Raw genomic sequence first — 19,442 nt, 5'->3', positions numbered from 1 at the left:
ATTGTAACTACTTTATTTTTATTAAATTAGATTATTAAAATAATTTTAATTAATTTAATTTTTATTCATGTAGATTAAATTGTAGGGTTTTTTTTTTTTAAGTTTATTTTATAATAAATTTTAATAATTTTTTTGAGTTTATTTTATATTTTTTTAATTTTTTGTATTATATTTCTTCTAAATATAATTTTTTAGATTATTTATATTTAGTTTTGTTTCTCTTTCTTTTGTAACTTCTTCTACTGAGTATATTTGATTTAATATACTTTATTCCACCCTATACAACATTTAATTTTTGAAATATAAGTTGGCTAAATATTTAAAAGTTTATATAATTTTATTAAAATCATCTTTTTAGAATAATTATTAAAATTTATTATAAAATAAACTCAAAAAAAAAAAACCAATTTAATCTACATGAATAAAAATAGAGTAGTTACAATAATTAATTATCTAAAAATAATGTAATAAAATTGTTTAAAAAAATTTATTGGATTTTGAGACATTATTTTCTCAAAAATTATAAATAAAACTTTGAACCAAACTACCCTTATTAGTTAAAGAATTTGTATTTTGTGGATTACATTAGGACATTTTTTAAATTATTTTGTTGATTATTAAAATTAGTTGATAATAAGGTTTATTGAAAATTTATAAAACAAATTAGGCCATATTACGTCATATAAGCTTGTCATTGTTTTAAAGTATATGCTTATTTTTTCTTCGTTTGCCATAGTTAAAATCTCTCTCTTTCCATCCCTTTTTCTTTCAATATTAAGCAAGAGAGGGATAAATTATATATGGGTCAATATTATTTCGTTGGAGCCTCATGTTTATTATAAGGTTTAGGTCCAAAGCTTAATAAACTAAGCTAAACTTATTAATCAATCCCTACCTCTACCTCTTCCTCTGCTAAAAGCTTTTAAGTTTTTCATATGTTCTAACGTAGTTGTAACAGTCCAAGTCCACTGCTACTAGATATTGTCCTCTTTAAGCCTTTCCTTTCGAGCTTCCCCTCAAGGCTTTAAAACGTGTCTATTAGGTGAAGGTTTCCACACCTTTACAAAGGGTGTTTTGTTCTCCTCCTCAACCAATGTGGGACATACAATAGTTTTCCTAAAAAAAAAAACAATAGATAAGATAACAAATTTTAATACCAAAGCTTTATTTGTTTATTATTTAATATTGAATCTATTATTTTTGGTTGAGGTTATCCATTTGGTATCATTTGTTGAATGATTGATAGCCTATACTTTGTTTTGACAAGTAACTCGTGGTTGAGAATAGATAATTCAAATTACACGCCATAATAATAATGATAATAGTAGAAAACGACCATTAGATAAAATCTATGTGCGATCAAAGGACCAAAAAAACTTAAAAAGTATGAGGGTGAAATTCAAATGTTAGGTCAAATCATTTAGAGGGTATGTTTTTATTTAAATATTTTTTAGCGGATTTTTTTTTTTTAATTGGATTATGTGATCCAAACACAAATTCCTAAAAATCTCCTTTTTAATGCTTTCGGTGTTTTCTTATTCTGAATTTGAAAATTCAAATTGTAAAATTACGCTATTATTAAAATAAAAAGAAACTTCAATAAATATATTTTTTAATTAAAATATATTAATAAATTTATTAACAATATTCAAATTTTAACCAAACATTTGTAGGTAAATCACTCCTATTATTATTATTATTTTATTATTATTATTTTATACATTACTAAATGCATTTTGAACGACTTTTTAAAGTGGGATTTAATTTCTAAATTTATTATCAAAATACATATTAAAAATACTAAAAATATACCATACAACTTTATTATTTGTTGAATCTTTTGTTTTATAATGTGTTTGGGAGATTTATGTATGTTTACTTATTTAATCTAGGTCACTACTATACTTTAAACGCAGAATTTATTTGGTTCTTATCATAATGGGGACATAAGTTTGTCTTTTATTACCTTATGAATAAGGAATACAAGGAAAAGAAATGGGAAAATAACTCTTAAATAAATGTTCTATACTAACTTATGATTTATTAATGCGATTACAATTTAACCTATACTAATGATGCAAATGGGAATTCAACCTATACTAACCTATACTATGAATGCAAATGAAATTCAGCCTATACTAACCTATACTACGAACGGAAAATAACTATCTGATGCATGTGCCACAACCCGAGATGTGCGATGCTGCCATCGGTCTCACATGGGTGCCTTGCCTTTTTATGAAAATGTGGTAGCATGAGACTTGAGTATTTCTAGAATGCTTAGTAAGTGACCCCCTATCGGAGTTATGCAACAATCACATGCGATCTATCTTTCAATCTATCTTCCTTCTGTACTGTCCTAACGAGTAATTTGAACGTGTACCATATACTTTACACACAGCCCATACATGCGTGTATGGGCTTACCAGTTAGTTCGCACACCGCTGGGCCACTTTCCTTGTCGGACGAGCATACTTTGGGAGCTCTTTAGGCCGAACACCTGTTAGAACTAGTAAGCACGGCAACGCTATGCAAAACATAACAAATGTACACCTACCATTGGGTGTACGCATCCGTACTCTTGTGATGGAATAGAGGTATCCTCCTAATGCATGAGCACACATAATGCATGAGGTTTCCAATATTTCTACTTTTATCATTAATGAATATAACCCCGCTATCATCTTTCATGCTTAACATGTCATTTCTCATTTTTCAGTCTACATATCATACATAATCCTAAAATGGGGTTACATTTCATGCAATTTATTGTGATTTCATGTCATACTTTACATTCAAATTATAGTACCATTCATGCCAGAATTATCCTGACACATCATACACATCATAAGCATGGCACATCACATCATACTAAACAACATACATTCACATTTCACAAACATACTTAATCGAGTATAACAGTCTAGCATACAATTTAATGACATGTGCGAATCCACGGGCACGTGCTAACATATAACATACAATGCGTAAACCTATGACGGTGAGCCACTTACTTGGTAGGACTTAGCCGAAGTACTCCCTAAAATATAAACGTAAGCTCCTAGCTCCTCGTATATGTCCTATGCTTCTGTTGGTGGTTAGTTCCTATTGGATCATTCGACACCTTCCTTAGTATTTCAAAAACATAATTAATTTCCAACTTGAATTTGTGAAATACGGCCTTAAAATGATATATTTTACCTTAAACGAGTCGAAATCAAGTTGCGGGAGGGTCAGAACAGTGCCGAACAGGTTAAAAATAGGGTTCCCGAGCCGAATAAGTCGCCAGAGACAACTAAGCCGTCAGAGCCGAGGGAGTTTAGCGCCAGAATTTTCCACGTGACGCTACCAGGAGCGGCCGCGTGTGCTAGTCGAAGTCGGGCCGAGGCACGAGTCGTCGGGTCGAGCACGGGTTTTCGGGTTGCAGTCGCGGGTCTAGGTTAATTGCGAGTGGTGGACTGAGCATGGACTAAAAGGAAACGATTGCAGGTGGGCTGGGCTGTGAACGTCGGGTATTGGATTGGGCTTGCGGGTCTCAGGTCAGTTGGGTTTTTGGTCTCGGGTCGCGGCTGATGGGTTAGGACGTAATTGGGATTCCTGGTTTAGGATGAGGCGACTGGGCCGTGGGGGTGTTGTCGGCCGAGGTTTAGACTAGAGTGGGTTGGACTCAGTTCGGGTCGCGGGGGTCCGACCCTCAGTTCGGGCCGGGGTCTATTGTTGTGGTGACCCTCGAAGTTGGGCGAACGGACCACAATGATATTTGGGGTTTGTGTTTTAATTTTATTTCCTCCACGATACTTATTTATATATTTTTATTTATTTATTTATATTCGAATTATGGTGTGAATATATATTTTTAATAATTTAACTTCAAAATAGATTAAAAAATTAATATAATTATATAATTGTATGGCAAAATATACATATTTTTTAAATAATCAGGGAAGGAATAAAAATATATTCTTATCAAAGCCAAACCCATAACTAATCCGAACAGCGGATAAAGCTACACCTGTTCCCAAACACCAGTCTAGGGCAACCCTCAATCGGTCTCTAAAAACCCTAATCCCCATCATTTCTCAGTTCTCAATTACAGCGCCACTTCCTCCCCTTCCCCCAAATCCCCCAATCCCTAATTCAGATCCTCCAATGGGTCGTGTCATCAGAGCTCAACGTAAGGGTGCCGGATCAGTTTTCCGGTCTCACACCCACCACCGCAAGGGTCCTGCCCGTTTCCGCTCTCTTGATTTCGGGGAACGAAATGGTTACCTGAAAGGCGTGGTCAGTGAGATCATCCACGATCCCGGTAGGGGTGCGCCGTTGGCCCGCGTCACCTTCCGCCACCCTTTCCGCTACAAGCACCAGAAGGAGCTCTTTGTCGCCGCTGAGGGTATGTACACTGGTCAGTTCGTTTACTGTGGAAAGAAGGCTAACCTCGTCGTCGGTAATGTGCTTCCCATTAGAGCCATTCCTGAAGGTGCTGTGGTTTGTAATGTTGAGCACCATGTTGGTGACCGAGGTGTGTTCGCTAGATGCTCTGGTGATTATGCCATTGTTATCAGTCACAACCCAGATAATGATACCAGCAGGTAAATTTTGATTTCTACACTTTCTTCTTTTTGTTATTTTATGAAACAGAATCGAATCATGATTGAATAAGAACTATAGGTTTTTCTTTGATTGTTGTATGTGGTTGTGTACTTTTCATGACTCGTTCTTTCTTGCTAATTGTACTATGGATGTTTGTGCTATAATTCGTTTAATGAAGTTTCAACTGAATCGAACAAATGGGTTTGACTTGAATTTGCCTTTTGCGGTCAGAGATTACAGATTTAAGATCTCTGTTTTGGGCTACGTCCCTTTCTCATACATTCTTTGAAATTAGTTTATTGTTTTACTAAGAGTTCTATTTGTGCTTTAATTAACAAACAGTAATTCAATTGATATATGTGGATAATCTTATTGACATATTTGAACAATTTGTATGGGAAGGATTGTTAGGAAACAAGAAGATAGTTTTGAAAGGACTGCCTGAAGATAATTTATGACATCTGATTGTAATGCTTTTAGCTTCCATACGGATTAATTCTTATTATAACTAATTCTTATTTTCTTTCATTTTTATAGTTTCACTTGATTGTTGATATAATGTTGTGCTTCGGTGCAAAGAATATTGTTCATCTGTAAAATAAGTTTTATTTGTGTTCTGTTCTTGGAGTGATGCCTAAAGTTAGTAGCTTTACAGCACGGAGTTCCTCTTTTATCGATGAACATGAACATCGATATGCTATTAAACTTTTATCACAGGAAAACTTGTTGTACTCCTTTAGAATAGAAACTCTCCTTGTTTATGTTTACTTGCTGCGTGATTTGCAAGCGTTTGCCATTGTGTCTTCATTTATCTTAAGAAGGCACATGTAGAGTACCCTCTTTGGAATGAGTATAGATGATATGTTTATCTATCATCTTTGTCAGGTGAAAAGGAAAATTGATGAAGGAGATTAATTTTTTGTAGTGAACTGCAATTGTGTTTATGAATGCTTTTGCTAATTTTGTTGCTCGAATATTGGGATTTTTTTATTTGATTCCTAGTCTGCCTTCATCTCTAAAAGTCTGTGTTTTGCAGGATTAAGCTACCATCTGGAGCAAAGAAGATTGTCCCAAGTGGGTGCCGTGCTATGATCGGTCAGGTTGCTGGAGGAGGACGAACAGAGAAGCCTCTTCTGAAGGCAGGTAATGCTTACCACAAGTTCCGTGTGAAGCGTAACTGCTGGCCCAAGGTTCGTGGTGTTGCTATGAATCCTGTTGAACATCCCCATGGTGGTGGTAACCATCAACACATTGGTCATGCCAGTACCGTCCGCCGTGATGCCCCACCTGGTCAAAAGGTTGGTCTCATTGCTGCCAGAAGAACTGGTCGGCTCCGGGGACAGGCTGCCGCCACTGCTTCCAAGGCTGATAAAGCTTAGAGCCATAGTTTCATGTGTTGGACGCTTATTTTGCCTAATCCTTAGCCTTTTTTCATTATGTTTGATTGGATTTGCATTGTGTTGAAGAAGACCATATTTAGAAGTTTTTGTCCCAAGTTTTGTTACAACATAGATCCTTTTTTAACAGAATCCTCTCTCCTATTTCTGGTTGCTACAATGAACTTGAGAACTTGAATACCAAGTAATCCCTGTCAAAATCATCTATATTTCCTGTTTACCTTGTTCTCTCTATGGATAATTTATCAACTTAAACAGGCTTTTGAAATGTGATACAATTACTCGATCCCCGTCCATTTGAGGTTGGTTTATCTATGAGGTTCCTCAAAAGTCTTTTAGTTGGCTTCCTAAAGATTATCTAGAGCCTTTGTTGACCCTAGGGGATTGATTGGACTTCAAGAACCTTTCAATCGACTTTCTAAAGATTATCTAGCCCCTTTGTTGACCTTAGGGGCTTGATTGGATTCTGAGGTTCCCCAAGAATCTTTCGTAGCTTGGCTCATTATTGGCGAGATAATGGTCTACTTCTTCACATTCACTGTGCAATGCATGTCATTATTGATAGACAGAATAATCAATCATGGTATGCACTTCTGTGTACTAGGTAAAGCGTTACGTTTGTCTGGTGGAGACTATATTCACGTTGGTACCGTAGTAGGTATGAAGGGGAAAGAGACATCAGTTTTGGCTTTGTTGATTTACTATGTGATGATTTTGTTGAAAAAGATCGAGACTACCTAGATATTATCCTTGTAAATGAAAACAAAATTAGAAAATTGTTTGAAATTATTCCCTTATTGGGCCAGTCATTACAACCATCGGCCCATTTAAAAAACCATATTGGGCCTCATTTGTGGCGTGCCCGACTAACGACAGAGATAACTAGAGAAAATAGCGGAAAGACACATTTACCCTTAAATAATGAGAACATTTTGGCAAAATCTAGGACATTTCAGTAATTTAGTCAGTACCCGCCTTCTTATTCCATTTTTGTCAAAGCAGACTGCAACGTCGGCTTTTTTACAAGTTTTTCTTAGTCTGTTCCTGAAAGGGTTTAGCAGATTAAACCCACAAGGCCATGGCTCTCAGATCGGCTGCGGCGGTGGCTTCTCGGTGTTTGAGGCGGCTCATTATAGGTACTTCATCTCGTACTCTACCGATAATCTCGCAGGCAATTTGGGATTGGGAGAAACTGGAATCGAGCACGAATGCCTTCGTTTCTGGGCGGCTTTTCTCTAGCACTTCAATTTCCAGTTTCATTCCTCCGCCGCTCCCTCCGTCAGCTCAGCAGCGTGAGAAGCCTGAGCCTAGTTCTAACCTTTTTGTTTCCGGTAACTCACTCTTTCTTAATCTAGATGTCTTTCTTTTATTTGTTTTAATAATCGTGTAGTTGTTTCTCGTAAATATGTCGCGATTTGTACATCGACCATTTTTCTGGTAGTGAATCTGCGAATATTATTGTGTTTAATGGTTCTATTCCTGCCGAATCATCTCTGTGTGGCTATGGTGTCGTTACGTATTTGAGTTTGTGGAATTTCAGTTTTCCTGTTGTTTTTTTTCCTTCTCTTTAATTATTAATTTGTTCGATAGCTTTTTAGTTAGTGTTAAGACATCTTTTTGAGTTTTATACTTTTTTCCCCTCCGCGTTCTTGAGTTTGCTTCACCCCTGGGTTAGCAATTGTAGTGATGCATCCGTATATTTATCAAGTTTTAATATCGGAGAGTTAAGTCGTGGTAGAATATCAAGTGTTGTATGCTTAAGTCTATGCTTGATCACATGAGGTGGCTATCCGTTCTCTGGGAGGGGCGTTACTTTTATCTCTTTTATTGATTGGTTCTTGGAGGTTGGAATTGAAATTTGGCTATGAATGTGTTTTTTTTCATTTTTCTGTTTGTTCCCCAGTAGAGGAATTATTCTGATTTTTAATCTAGATAATTGAATTATTGTTGTTGCTCTAAAAAAAAAAAAAAGTCTCTGTTTTTCATGTGACGGTGGTGTTTATCTTCTTTCAGGCCTCAGTAAACGCACTACTACTGAAAAACTAAATGAAGCCTTCGCAAAATTCGGAGAAGTTGTTCATGGTCTGTCCGTTCTCTTTGCTTATGTTTGATTTGTGCTTAGGCCTGAAAAATTGCCGTCTTTGACCTTTTGTTTTCCCTTCTGTTTACAGCAAGGGTTGTGACTGATCGAGTGACTGGATACTCTAAAGGATTCGGCTTTGTTAAATATGCTACTTTGGAGGATGCAGCTAAAGGCATAGAGGGCATGGATGGCAAGGTGAGTTTGCATCAATTCCCTATCTTCTCATTCGAGACGTGAAGCTTGTCTTTTGTGTAGTTTTATCCACATTTATACAAGATTCCTGGATCTCTTACTCATGTTTTGTGCCTGTGCTAGGAGAGAGGCCAAGGTTGTTGACTACTCTATGAACAGAAACCCTAATAAATGAGAGAAAAAATAAATTAGAATATGCTTTATTATGCTAATGGGGCGTACCACACAAATAAATACAAGATTCCTGAATATGGCTAAGATAGCATTCTAGAGCATTTGATCAGCAGCATGGAAAACATATTACCTCGTACAATACTCAGCTATTGACTGTGATACCTGCTTTGCAATCTTGAGTCTGATTATATCTGACTTGGTAGAAATTTCTCATTCTCATTTGCAATGGTGTTTGCTTGATGTAATTCTTTCAAACATAGTATTATTATGTGGAAACTCATAGATTTAGTTATCGAGCTTTTCTTCTACAATTAGAATCCGGAGTGATATTCATATCCTAGGTAAACCATAAGCTCAAAGCTGTGTGTGGTATAATTTCTCTTGGACTTAAGCCAACACATGGTGGTTGCATTTTGATCAAATATTCTAAAGAGTATAATCTTGTTGCCAAAATTTGGGTGGTATTTGACACTCCCTTGTGATGGTCCTTCTCACCGTTATTTTGATGGTACGTCCCTTTTGGGTGTGAAGCCTTTGTTGCGGATGCATGTTGCCTGGACTTTCTTTTGGGTTTTATTCAAGAAAAGAAACCAAAAGGTGCTCTTCGACAAAGAGCTCACCTTTGGTGGGTGTTTTGATTTTGTTATTTATCATTATTATTATCATCAATTGTTAAATCCATTGCCAATATGTTGCTAAATTGTTAATGAGCCTTCGTTGTCAAAAGGTCTTTAAAGAACAGACTTAACAATACAAAACAATTGTAATTAAACAATTAATTGATTTAGGTCTCTTTTAAATCCATTTTGTTCATTTTTGGAGTTCAACAATTGTAGGGGTGAGAGTCTAAACCATTTACTTTGACATAACTTCCCTAGGTTTTCTTCACTATAGTTTTTGACATTTTGGTAGAATAATTTTGTTATTGGCTGTTCAAATTAATTTGATTCCATGCAGTTTAACATATACTCCGGTAAACTTTAGAGATTAGAATGGGGAGACTGGTTTAATGCTTGCTTTTGAACACACGTTGTAATTTGTTTATCATGATTGAATGATGATGAAACTCCATTTATTTTACCTCTTAATGTTTTCCAGTTCCTGGATGGTTGGGTTATATTTGCTGAGTATGCAAGGCCAAGACCACCTCCCGAGCACCATTCTGCTCCTCCGCATAGCCAGCGACCATATTAATTTTTGCAAGGAAGAATGCTTGCCATATCCACTAAGCTCTCCTGGTCTGCAAACTAGCACGCAACATTTATACACGATTCAAGTTCTTTTTTCAACGGAGGTTCGTTATTCTCTTCCATTGCTTAGAACCTTTTTGTACTACGGAACTGGAGATTAGCCGCAAGAATCAGAGTATATTTATATTGAGAGAAGAAATTTTATACGTACCATGTATGACCCTATTTCTAAATACACTTAGTCAAAACTAATTTATATATAAATTCGCAAATAAACTTACTTTCCAGTGCATTTTTTGTCAAGTGAAATTGGATTGAATATATATATATATTTTTGATATGCTGCGTAGAAATGAAGAAAAGCTTGATTCAAGCTTAATAAAGGGAATTATGCATGTAATCTCATAAAAGAAACTAGAAAGAAATGCTAGATTTCTTCTTGCTTATGAAATGCTGAAAAGTTCTTCATCAATTTTAACCTACAAAGTATAGATGCATATCTTTTTTGCTTGCATGATTGAGTAACAAAACTGCACAAATGAGCCAAGTTGTGCTTCTCTTTGTAGTTCATTATGTTTTAGTTTTTATGTTTTCTTCAATGGTTCATTAGATTTAGATTCTGCCATCGATTCATTTGATAAGTCAGTCATCGAAACTTTCCCTTTCAATGACAGACTAGACTAGTTTTGAACCAATTTTTTTTGACTAAATCCAAAGCTTGAAGTATCATTTGTACAAATAAAAATTCCAAATGTTTCATGTGAGATCCTACGTCAATTGGGGAGGAGAACGAAACATTATTTATAAGGGTGTGGAAACCTCTCTCTAGACACATTTTGGGTAACTCTAAATAGGACAATATTTGCAAGTGTTGGAGTTTGGACCGTTACATTTCATGAATTCTTGTGTAACAATTCCTTTTACCAGAGTACATCACTTCGGTGAATTGAAATGGAGTCTCTAATAGTTCTCTAAACTATATTAGATTTATTTTTACTATACATCTTCTTTCTTTTACTTCTTTCAAATTAAAGAACATGCATACTCATTAGTAGCACACTGGTCTCTTTTGGCATATGCCAACTAGAAAGCTGACCTTCAAGCACCACCAGGAGAGGTTCTTTGTCCCAACTCCATTCCAGCCATGGTGTCATAGAGAGGCTTATTCACCGTCTCCGGCAAGAAAAACACCAAACTCCCACCCACCAACCCACATACTGCAAACACCCCAAAGGCTAAACCACCTCCCAAAACCACCACAAACGGTGCTAAAACCGCCCCCATTTGAATCGCCAAGGTGGCGCAGCCCATCGCCGTGTTTCTCACCGCCGTCGGAAACAGCTCTTCCAAGTACAAAAACAGAAAATTATAGTTCCCAGCCATCCCAAATATCCCCATAATCCCACACACCATCCTCGCCACCTTCCACTTTCCATGGCTTCTCAGCAAGCTCCCAATGAGGCAGAATCCTCCAGTGAACCAGAGTGTCCCTACTCCTATCCCTTTCCTCCCAAGCCTCCCTAACAGAGCTGCAGTTATGGTGTATGCTGGAATCTCCGCAACTGCATTGAGGAGGACGCTGAGGTAGAGATTCGTCTTCAGGTTGACGACGTTTAAGCTCAAACCGTAATATGCAATTGCTCCTACAAAGCTTATAGACATTGCTAACAGCAGACGTATTCTCGTGATCGGCGAGCGAATTAAGACAACGAAGCTACCCTTTTCTTCGCGTTTGAGCCCCGAACCCCTATCATCTTTGTTGAATGCTTCTTGATCAAGTAGAAGGATTACTCCTTCAGGAAGGTGTTTACCATTGCATATGGCTATGGACTTCATCACCTTCATCGCCTCATCGAGCTTCCCGCGAACTAGATACCATCTTGGAGATTCAAATACAAAGGGAAGGACGGCAACAAGGAAGAGGAGAGAGGGGATTGAGGAAACTATGTACAGTTCACGCCATGGTCGAAAAGTATAGGCCATCCCTGATAGTATGGCGATCCCACCAGCAAAAAAGTAGAACGACGACATTCCAGCCACCCCGCGTTTCGTCGGGCCAATGGGTTCGGTGGCAAGTACGAAGGTGCTTACAGAATTCCCACCGCTGCTGATTCCGGTCAAGAAGCGGAGGAGGACGTAGGTCCAGTAGTAAGGAGATGCTGCTGTTAATAAGCCAAATGTGGCGTTTAATGAGGAAACTAAAGCAAGTGTGCGTTTTCTTCCCAAGGCAGAGTTTGAGAGGTAGCCGAAGATAGCAGAGCCTAATGATATTACAATGAATACATTAAACTATGCATTTAGTCTTCATGATCCTAATTTTAATACAGGAACTCAAGAGACTAACCCATCATGCAGCCAAGAAAGAACATAGCCTGAGCCAACCCAACCTTATACTTATCACCACAGATCAAACCCCATTGAGCCACCGTCGAGCTCCGGCGACCTTCGACCCATTCCCACGATCCCAGCTTCAACTCACAAACGCTCTTCCCGGCTCTGTCACAGGCAACTCCTTCGACACACCGCCATTGGGGCTCATGGTCGGCGAAGATGACCACCATGATGTGTAGAGCTTCTAAGGTCCAACTCAAATTGACCAACATGAAGTTCTTCAACTGCCATGGTCCAAACTCCCCACAATACTTCTGCAGCATGTCGTCGACAGTCAGCCTCTCCTTTGGCAACTCAACAGCAGGTTCGGTCGATGGCGGTGGCTGTTGCTCTTGGAGCTCAACGTGAGCTGATGTCAATGTCGACATCCTTAACATCAAAGGGTGGCAAAGGAGGTAGCTGTTAGCAATGGGAGTTGGTGAGTATTGAATATGGGAAACGGTAGAGAAAATTGAAAGATGGCAATGGGAGTTTATGAGTTGTTGGCATTACAAAGCTTCAAACAGGCAGCTGCCAATAATGCCAACATTATATTTATTTCTTCTTGGATTTTCCTTGCATAATCTTTTTACATAATGTATTTTCATATTTTAATATTCTTTTTTTTTTTTTTTTTTGGAATTTTAATGATACAACTTATTATTTTAAATCTTAAATTTTAATTGATTAGTGACGTCATAGGCTTTAGTCTAACACTATCTCTATACCCTCGCCAACTTAAATACATGTATGATCGTGGCCAATTATATACAAGAGTCTTAACAAACTTGTAAGCATCTTGTCTAATTGAACAACTCCAAACTATACCGGCTATGGTATTTGTGTGCCTCAGTCCTATAGGATAAACCTCCTTAGAAGTTAGTTGGCAACTCTCTAGTGATGCTAGACTTACATGAACACAATACTTCATGAAAAGCGTTTTTAATCACTAACTATGGTGTCTATGTGTTTCATTCTTGTAAGACCAAACACCGCTCCACCCGTGAGATCCAAGTTTTTCTCCGAGAAATGGGAAGAAATTACTATAGATACAACATTATTCTAAAAAAATAATTTTTAAATGAAAAGGGCCACTCCATTTTTTGGGGCACTCTATATATCTTTCTTCTATTAAGTTATCTTTGATCAAAATTAAATTTACCTTAGGCTTCAGTTATTGGAGTTTCTATCCAGCCTCAAAATAGGTACATTATTCTACTAAATCAAAATAGAAACATTATTCTTCAAAATATCGATTACATTCATGGAGGTCGTCTATGTGTTTTTCTCCTGCTCTTCAAACCATGATTCCTAACGAGGAAATCACGCACAAGGTCGACGATATAATTTCGAGAAGAGTTCGGTGTCAATGGTAGTTTTTACTGACAAAATGGACAATTTTAGTTCAGCTGTCTGGTTGAATGTCCAGGCCTGTTCAATGGTTGATAGCAGCAGCTTCACCTGAGTACCACGTCAGAGCAGAGCCCGTCAACGAGCCCCTCCCCACCCCCCGATACCAGGTCGTATAGCTCAGTCATCGTTTATCTGCATTCTTGTACTCTCAATACCAGGCCGAGGCAGATATCAGGTTCCTGTTTTTCCATCCCAGCAGCATTGCTCCATCTTTTTCGACGAGAGTGTAATGCTCCGAATAGCACCTGAGCAGGCTCCTGATGACGGAGTTGACGTAAGAGCTCAAAGGGAACTGGCAGAACCCTGCCATTGTCAATCTTGTTTTCCACTTGCCGAAGAGCTCGTGGCGTTCTTCTCGTTCCCTCCCCTCGCAAGCGATGACATTAACGATATCTTTCGCCAAACAATGCTGCTCGATGTTGATACCCTTCTTGCTGTTCCTTGGTAGAGTGACATCAATGGACTCGAAGATTGCTAAGTAGTAATCTAAAGTTTCCACAAACCTGTTGAAGAAAGGGGTTGTGTTGGTGTTGGATTCTTGCTCTACCAAAGTTACTACCCTTGGGGACAATGACTTCACCATTCTCAGCAAACCGTCCCGTGGATTGTTTACGTCAACGCTTTCATCGGGGGTATGATGAAGCTGCAAGGGGAAGTTTACAGCCAGAGCCTCCCCGGGTCTGATATCAAGCATACCACGCGTGACGTCTGGAGCAAAAACGGGTAATCCATGAAACTCTACTGGTATTCCATACTTCCTCGAGACTTCAGCCAACCGCCTCTCAACGACCTCCAACCCCTCACCACGGGCATACTTAGAAACGGGGTCGTCGATACCAGTTATTCTCACATGGGGAGCACCACCGGGCCTTGCTGCGAGTGCCTGAAGAAGAGTTAACCACTGTGTACCCTGAGTAATCTGGAAGTCTATAATGTGGATGCGATCTTCGTTTCTGCAGGCTTCGGCAATCGCCCCGTTAGCTGCCATGTAACCGAACTTCAAGTAAGGGCAGATTTCATATAGCATATGCATGTAAGATAGCAAATCATCACTTGCAGGCTCTCTACAGTTTAGAGCACGGTATATATTCGCCCCCGACTCCTCTTTCCTTGCCACCAACCCTTCCACCATGTAAGCACCGAGACGCTGGATCGGTTCTCCGCTGATAGACACAGCACCTCTTGCTATGGCAACCAAGTTATCAAAATCCTCCATCCTGTTTTCAGCTAAAGCTCTTGCACACTCAATCAGCAACTCCTTCAAATTATCATATGGAGATCCTCCCTGCTGCAATATCGATTCATCCATCGATTTTTGGCGCTTCCCCAAGTGAACTGCTTGAGATCGCCGGCTTATCGACACCGGCAACGTCTGCGACTGTACAAGATTCGACTCACCCTGTCGATCTTGGCTCCATAAGTAGGACCTCTGCCCCATAATCTGTGGCCTGCAACTATCTCCAAACGAAGCATCAGGCTTACTCACAACTTCCTCATTATCCGGCCCCATAAGAACACTCTCCAATTGTTTCAACGTGAAGCTTATATTCTCGTTCGAGCATCCATTGTAAACAAACGCATTCAACCCCGGATCCAAATTCGACGACGACGCTATTTGATTAGTTTCAAACGACGAATTACAAGAAGGGCCAAGTCCAGAGAGATTCTCAGGGGAGTTCCTCTGATCTTGATTATCACTCACCGTAGTCTCCAGAAATGAATCCAATTCAAAATACGACGAAAAAAACGAAGAAGATGCCGGGGAATTTCTTACACTAAATTTCAAGGGTCCAAGCAAGGTATTAGGTAAGGATGGAACGGAGGAATAAGGAGTACAAGAAAAACCTGCACTATTGACTCCAAATCCAAACAGTTGACGAGAATCCATATTATGAACTTGGCATCACCTCTTCTACCAGAGAATTTAGCGACGTTTCTCAGTAAAAACAAACGAACAAAATTTGTTCAATCTCACACAAAAGAACAAAAATCAACCTGTGATCAAACAAACAAACAAGAATGGCATAAGCTCTTGGCTTGATTCAAACAAGATGCGACAAAACGAAACAAAAAAAATCAATTCCCGATCTCATAAACACTTCCAAAACCTCATGAATCAACAACAAAGAGGCAAGAAATGAGATCAGAACAGAGTATGAACAGGGGGATTCGATTCTTACCGGAGATTTAAGGATCAAAGTCCAAAAGATTGTGATTCTGATTGTGGATTTTTGGTGATGAATTGAGGGAAGAAGTTTTGAGAGATAACAGTAAAGAATCGAAGGGGATGATGCTTGAAAAAGGGAAGATGAAGGGGGGAGGGGTTTTATTGTTCTTATGGGATTTAACGGTAACGGCGGGAAGGTCGTTGTTGTACTGTGGGGTTTGACGGTGTTGGGAAAGAACTTGACGGCGTATAGCTTCGCCGACCACACGGTGGGGAAACGACGTAAGCTCTGGTTTTTTCTTGAATAATTTTGAAAGCCACGCGCTTTTTTGGAAAGTGGCTGACACTTTCCATGGCTACTTGTGAGTGAAAGGTTACACATTTTTATTTAAATATAATTATAAATACATATATTTATTTATTTTTGTTTAATTTCATTTTTTATATTTATTTATTCTTAAAAAATTTTAAAATAATTTTAACTATGGAAAAAGTAGTAAATATTAATTAAATAAATATTTTTTAAAATTAAAATTTTACTTTTATTAAAAATTAAATTAAAATAAAATATTCAAATAACTCAAACCAATTCAATTAAAAAATCTATAATTAGGTTGAGTTGAATTAATAATTTAATATCGTTTGTTTGAGTTGAAAAAATTTACAATCTTAACAATTGAGTTCGGTCTAAAAATGCCTCAATCCGACCCTACATAACCTACGAACACTTCACCAAAAAAAAACGATGAACGTTCTATTTTTCATATAGGTTTTATTTAAGCTTTTCATAAAATAAAACATTTTAAAGTCTTTTTAGTTATTTAAATGGTTCTTTCAATCCCATTCCCCCACCCTTAGGGCAGTGAGTGGGCTTCACGCGCAGAGAAGTGGCGGTGGGAGTTGGACGCCCCTTTCGTTTCACCGTTGAAATTCTGACACATAAATGGTACTAACGAGTCGAGCGCATTTTGGCGGGATTGGTGTCACGTGACATGCACGTGACACTATAAAATTTGAAATCCCTTTAAGGAGTTGGCGCCACGTGGAATATGGTTTGCCACGAAAGCAGTGACACCATCCAAATTAAAGAATTAAAAATCAACGGGGAAACGTGGAAGTCAAAATCGAGACCTTTGACCATTCCTTAGATAATGACGTGTCACGGTCTTCAATTATCATCAATCAAAGGTCATGAGAATAAGTCAAAGCATAATCATTTCACCTTTTCAACTATTTTCCACTCTCTTTTTTCTTTTTCCTTTTTTTCTCCAAATTAATAAAAATATATTTCAATTTAAATACTTTTCAAACTTTCAAAAATATCAATTATAGTTTTTAATTTTTTTAAAAAAATAAATACCATTAAAGTTTTAAAAATATATTTTGTTTCAAAAAATATTCTTGAATTTATAAAATAATAAAAGAAAAAAACATTTAAACCTTACAAAAATAAAATACACTTTTAAAAAATACTCTCCAACTTTTCAAAATAACATTAAAAACATTTGTTGTCGATAAACATTTTTATTCATATATTAACGTTAAAAAAATTTTAACATTTTTTTATAAAGGCAAAGGTGTTAATACTAACTTTAAAATTTTATAATTATTTTTTAAATATAGTACTTTGATATTTTTGAAATACTCTTAAAATTTTAAACCTATTTTTAAAATAAATTATTAATAATTTCCTCCAAAATTAAGTTAATAATATTTTTAAATTTTCTTTAATTTAAAGATATTGTTAAAAAATTATTAATTTAATTTTTGATTTTATGGAAATATGAATGATAACATTTTTATTAATGTAACATGCTTTTAATCTACAAGTTTAATGCTACATTCACGATTATACAAACCCAAATATTTAAATCAAATGAAAATCTATAAATAAGCTTCAAATTTAAATGGATTACAATTCTCGATATTAAAGTGTAGGTGGGTCATTAAAAAAAAAAAAAAATTATCTTTACAATTTGACTTCAAATTCAAGAATGTCGATGGCTGAATTTTAAATAGATTCGAGTTATAAGTTAAAATTTTTTTAAAAAAAATTTAAAAATTTAAAAACATTATCGAAATGAAATTTTAACATTTTTTTTTTTTTTTGTTTTTGAAAGATAAATGTTTATTTATTTATTTTTAACTCTTAAAAGTCATATTTTAATAATTTTTTCAACCATTTAGTATAATTCTAAATCTATTTGCTTAAAAATTTAAAATAAAACATCTTCCATGGGACTGAAATTAATATTTTGTATATAATATTTAAAGTATATATTATTTATAGAATATATCTTAAATATTATATCTTAATATTCTCTATTTATTAATTTAATTTATAGTATATTTTATTTTATTCTCAATATTTAATTAGTTTATAATTTTCTCGCTATTATCTATTAAATTCACCTTTTTTAACTCTCTCCCTTTTTAACCTTAAATTAAATTTGACAGTTACTAATTTTTTTTTCAAATAAATTAAAAATTTACGAACTTATGCACGATAATTTTTATACATGTTAAGAATGAAAAATAGACTCGAAGGTGTGTATTCTCATTAATATTAATATCCTTTAAATAGGATACAAGTTAGCAACTAATACCTACTCGAAAAATATAAATTAATTGAATATTAAAAATAAAATAAAATATACGATATTAACATATATATCTAAAATATATTTCATAATTAATATATTTTTCAAATATTATATCTCAACATTATAGTAATTTAAAAGTGGGTAAAAAACTGTTTTAAATAGTTTCAATTTTTTGTTAAGAAATTATTGGAGGTTGTTTCCAAAATAGTTTCGTCTAGTTTTCAAATAAATGTGTAAAATATGTTTCTATAAGAGAATTAATATAATCTAGATTATACTTCAATATATTTAATCTAGAGAGTCGAAGTTATATGGGAATCTACCTCAAATGGGATGAAGAATGCTAGGTAAGGCGTGAGATTTTGTAATGGCTCATGGTCACTGCTAACGGATATTGTCCACTTCAGCTCATAAAGAATCGTCATCAGCTTCGTGATTTTAAAACGCGTTTATTAGAGAGAGATTTCCATACTTTTGTAAGGAATGATTTGTTTCTCTCTCCAATGGATGTAAGATCTCACAATTCACTCTCCTTGGAGGTCTATTGTCTTTGTTAGCACGCCGCTCGTTGCCTGACTCTGATACCATTTGCAACAGCACATTATCACTGATAACAGATATTGTCCATTTTAACTCGTTATTTATTGTTGTTAGCCTCATGGTTTTAAAACGCATCTACTAGGATATTGAGAGATTTCATATCGGTTGGAGAGGGGAACGAAACATTACATATAAGGGTGTGAAAAAATCTTCCTAATAGACGCATTTTAAAACCGTGAGACTGAAGGTCAAAAGCGGACAATATCTACTAGTAGCGAGCTAGGACTGTTACATACTTTGTAGACGTGTGTGGATACTTCGTCGTAATATTAAAATTTAAGTTTGTACAAATTATGTTATATTTTTATTCATAAAATGTTATTAAATTTATTGTTTTGTTTTATCTCCTTCCATAAAAATTATATTGAAAAATAATCCATTTTAAATTATATTATATATATATATATTAAAAAAAATTAGTGTCAGATTCTCCAAATTCTCGAAAAAAAATTCATGTCTCAATCTTAATTCTTTTAAAAATAAACGAGAAATTTTGCATTGAAATTAAAGTTTGGGAACGAAGAAGTTTTCATCCTCATCATATAGACTTTTAAATCATTATATCTCAGAATACTTAGAATAGTTATTATCCTATAATTTTATTGATTGAAACCTTAATTAACAAGAAAATAATGAAATAAAATTAACCAAAAATTTGGGTTT

The 19,442-nt window shown here is 35.9% G+C and overlaps 4 protein-coding genes and 1 long non-coding RNA gene across 5 annotated transcripts; 3 read left to right on the top strand and 2 right to left on the bottom strand.

The window, feature by feature from the left end:
• The first annotated feature begins 2,405 nt into the window (after positions 1 to 2,405).
• Positions 2,406 to 3,540, top strand: LOC111480740. Its single transcript, XR_002717915.1, has 3 exons — positions 2,406 to 2,597; positions 2,923 to 3,053; positions 3,223 to 3,540. It is a non-coding gene; the product is annotated as an uncharacterized LOC111480740 (long non-coding RNA).
• A 534-nt stretch (positions 3,541 to 4,074) lies between these two features.
• Positions 4,075 to 6,194, top strand: LOC111480658 (60S ribosomal protein L8). Its single transcript, XM_023125815.1, has 2 exons — positions 4,075 to 4,589; positions 5,627 to 6,194. Exons 1-2 carry the CDS (start codon positions 4,150 to 4,152, stop codon positions 5,967 to 5,969), a joined length of 783 nt encoding a protein of 260 aa, XP_022981583.1. The 5' UTR covers positions 4,075 to 4,149; the 3' UTR covers positions 5,970 to 6,194.
• Positions 6,195 to 6,980: 786 nt separating this feature from the next.
• Positions 6,981 to 9,918, top strand: LOC111480692 (organelle RRM domain-containing protein 2, mitochondrial-like). Its single transcript, XM_023125859.1, has 4 exons — positions 6,981 to 7,318; positions 8,001 to 8,069; positions 8,159 to 8,265; positions 9,535 to 9,918. Exons 1-4 carry the CDS (start codon positions 7,066 to 7,068, stop codon positions 9,628 to 9,630), a joined length of 525 nt encoding a protein of 174 aa, XP_022981627.1. The 5' UTR covers positions 6,981 to 7,065; the 3' UTR covers positions 9,631 to 9,918.
• A 592-nt stretch (positions 9,919 to 10,510) lies between these two features.
• Positions 10,511 to 12,566, bottom strand: LOC111480564 (organic cation/carnitine transporter 4-like). The gene is made up of 2 exons (XM_023125678.1): positions 11,971 to 12,566; positions 10,511 to 11,887 (listed from the first exon to the last, which is right to left on the bottom strand). Exons 1-2 carry the CDS (start codon positions 12,392 to 12,394, stop codon positions 10,725 to 10,727), a joined length of 1,587 nt encoding a protein of 528 aa, XP_022981446.1. The 5' UTR covers positions 12,395 to 12,566; the 3' UTR covers positions 10,511 to 10,724.
• A 566-nt stretch (positions 12,567 to 13,132) lies between these two features.
• On the bottom strand, positions 13,133 to 15,698 carry LOC111480553 (scarecrow-like protein 21). The gene is made up of 2 exons (XM_023125663.1): positions 15,590 to 15,698; positions 13,133 to 15,404 (listed from the first exon to the last, which is right to left on the bottom strand). The coding sequence occupies exon 2, from the start codon at positions 15,295 to 15,297 to the stop codon at positions 13,558 to 13,560; it is 1,740 nt and encodes a 579-aa protein (XP_022981431.1). The 5' UTR covers positions 15,298 to 15,404; positions 15,590 to 15,698; the 3' UTR covers positions 13,133 to 13,557.
• Between the last annotated feature and the right edge of the window lie 3,744 nt (positions 15,699 to 19,442).

Source organism: Cucurbita maxima, unplaced genomic scaffold, assembly GCF_002738345.1.
Source record: "Cucurbita maxima cultivar Rimu unplaced genomic scaffold, Cmax_1.0 Cma_Scf00006, whole genome shotgun sequence".
In the NCBI taxonomy this organism is placed as follows: Eukaryota; Viridiplantae; Streptophyta; class Magnoliopsida; order Cucurbitales; family Cucurbitaceae; genus Cucurbita; species Cucurbita maxima.
The sequence above is the reverse complement of the archived record's forward strand: the minus strand, read 5'-3'. Positions and strand labels throughout refer to the sequence as shown.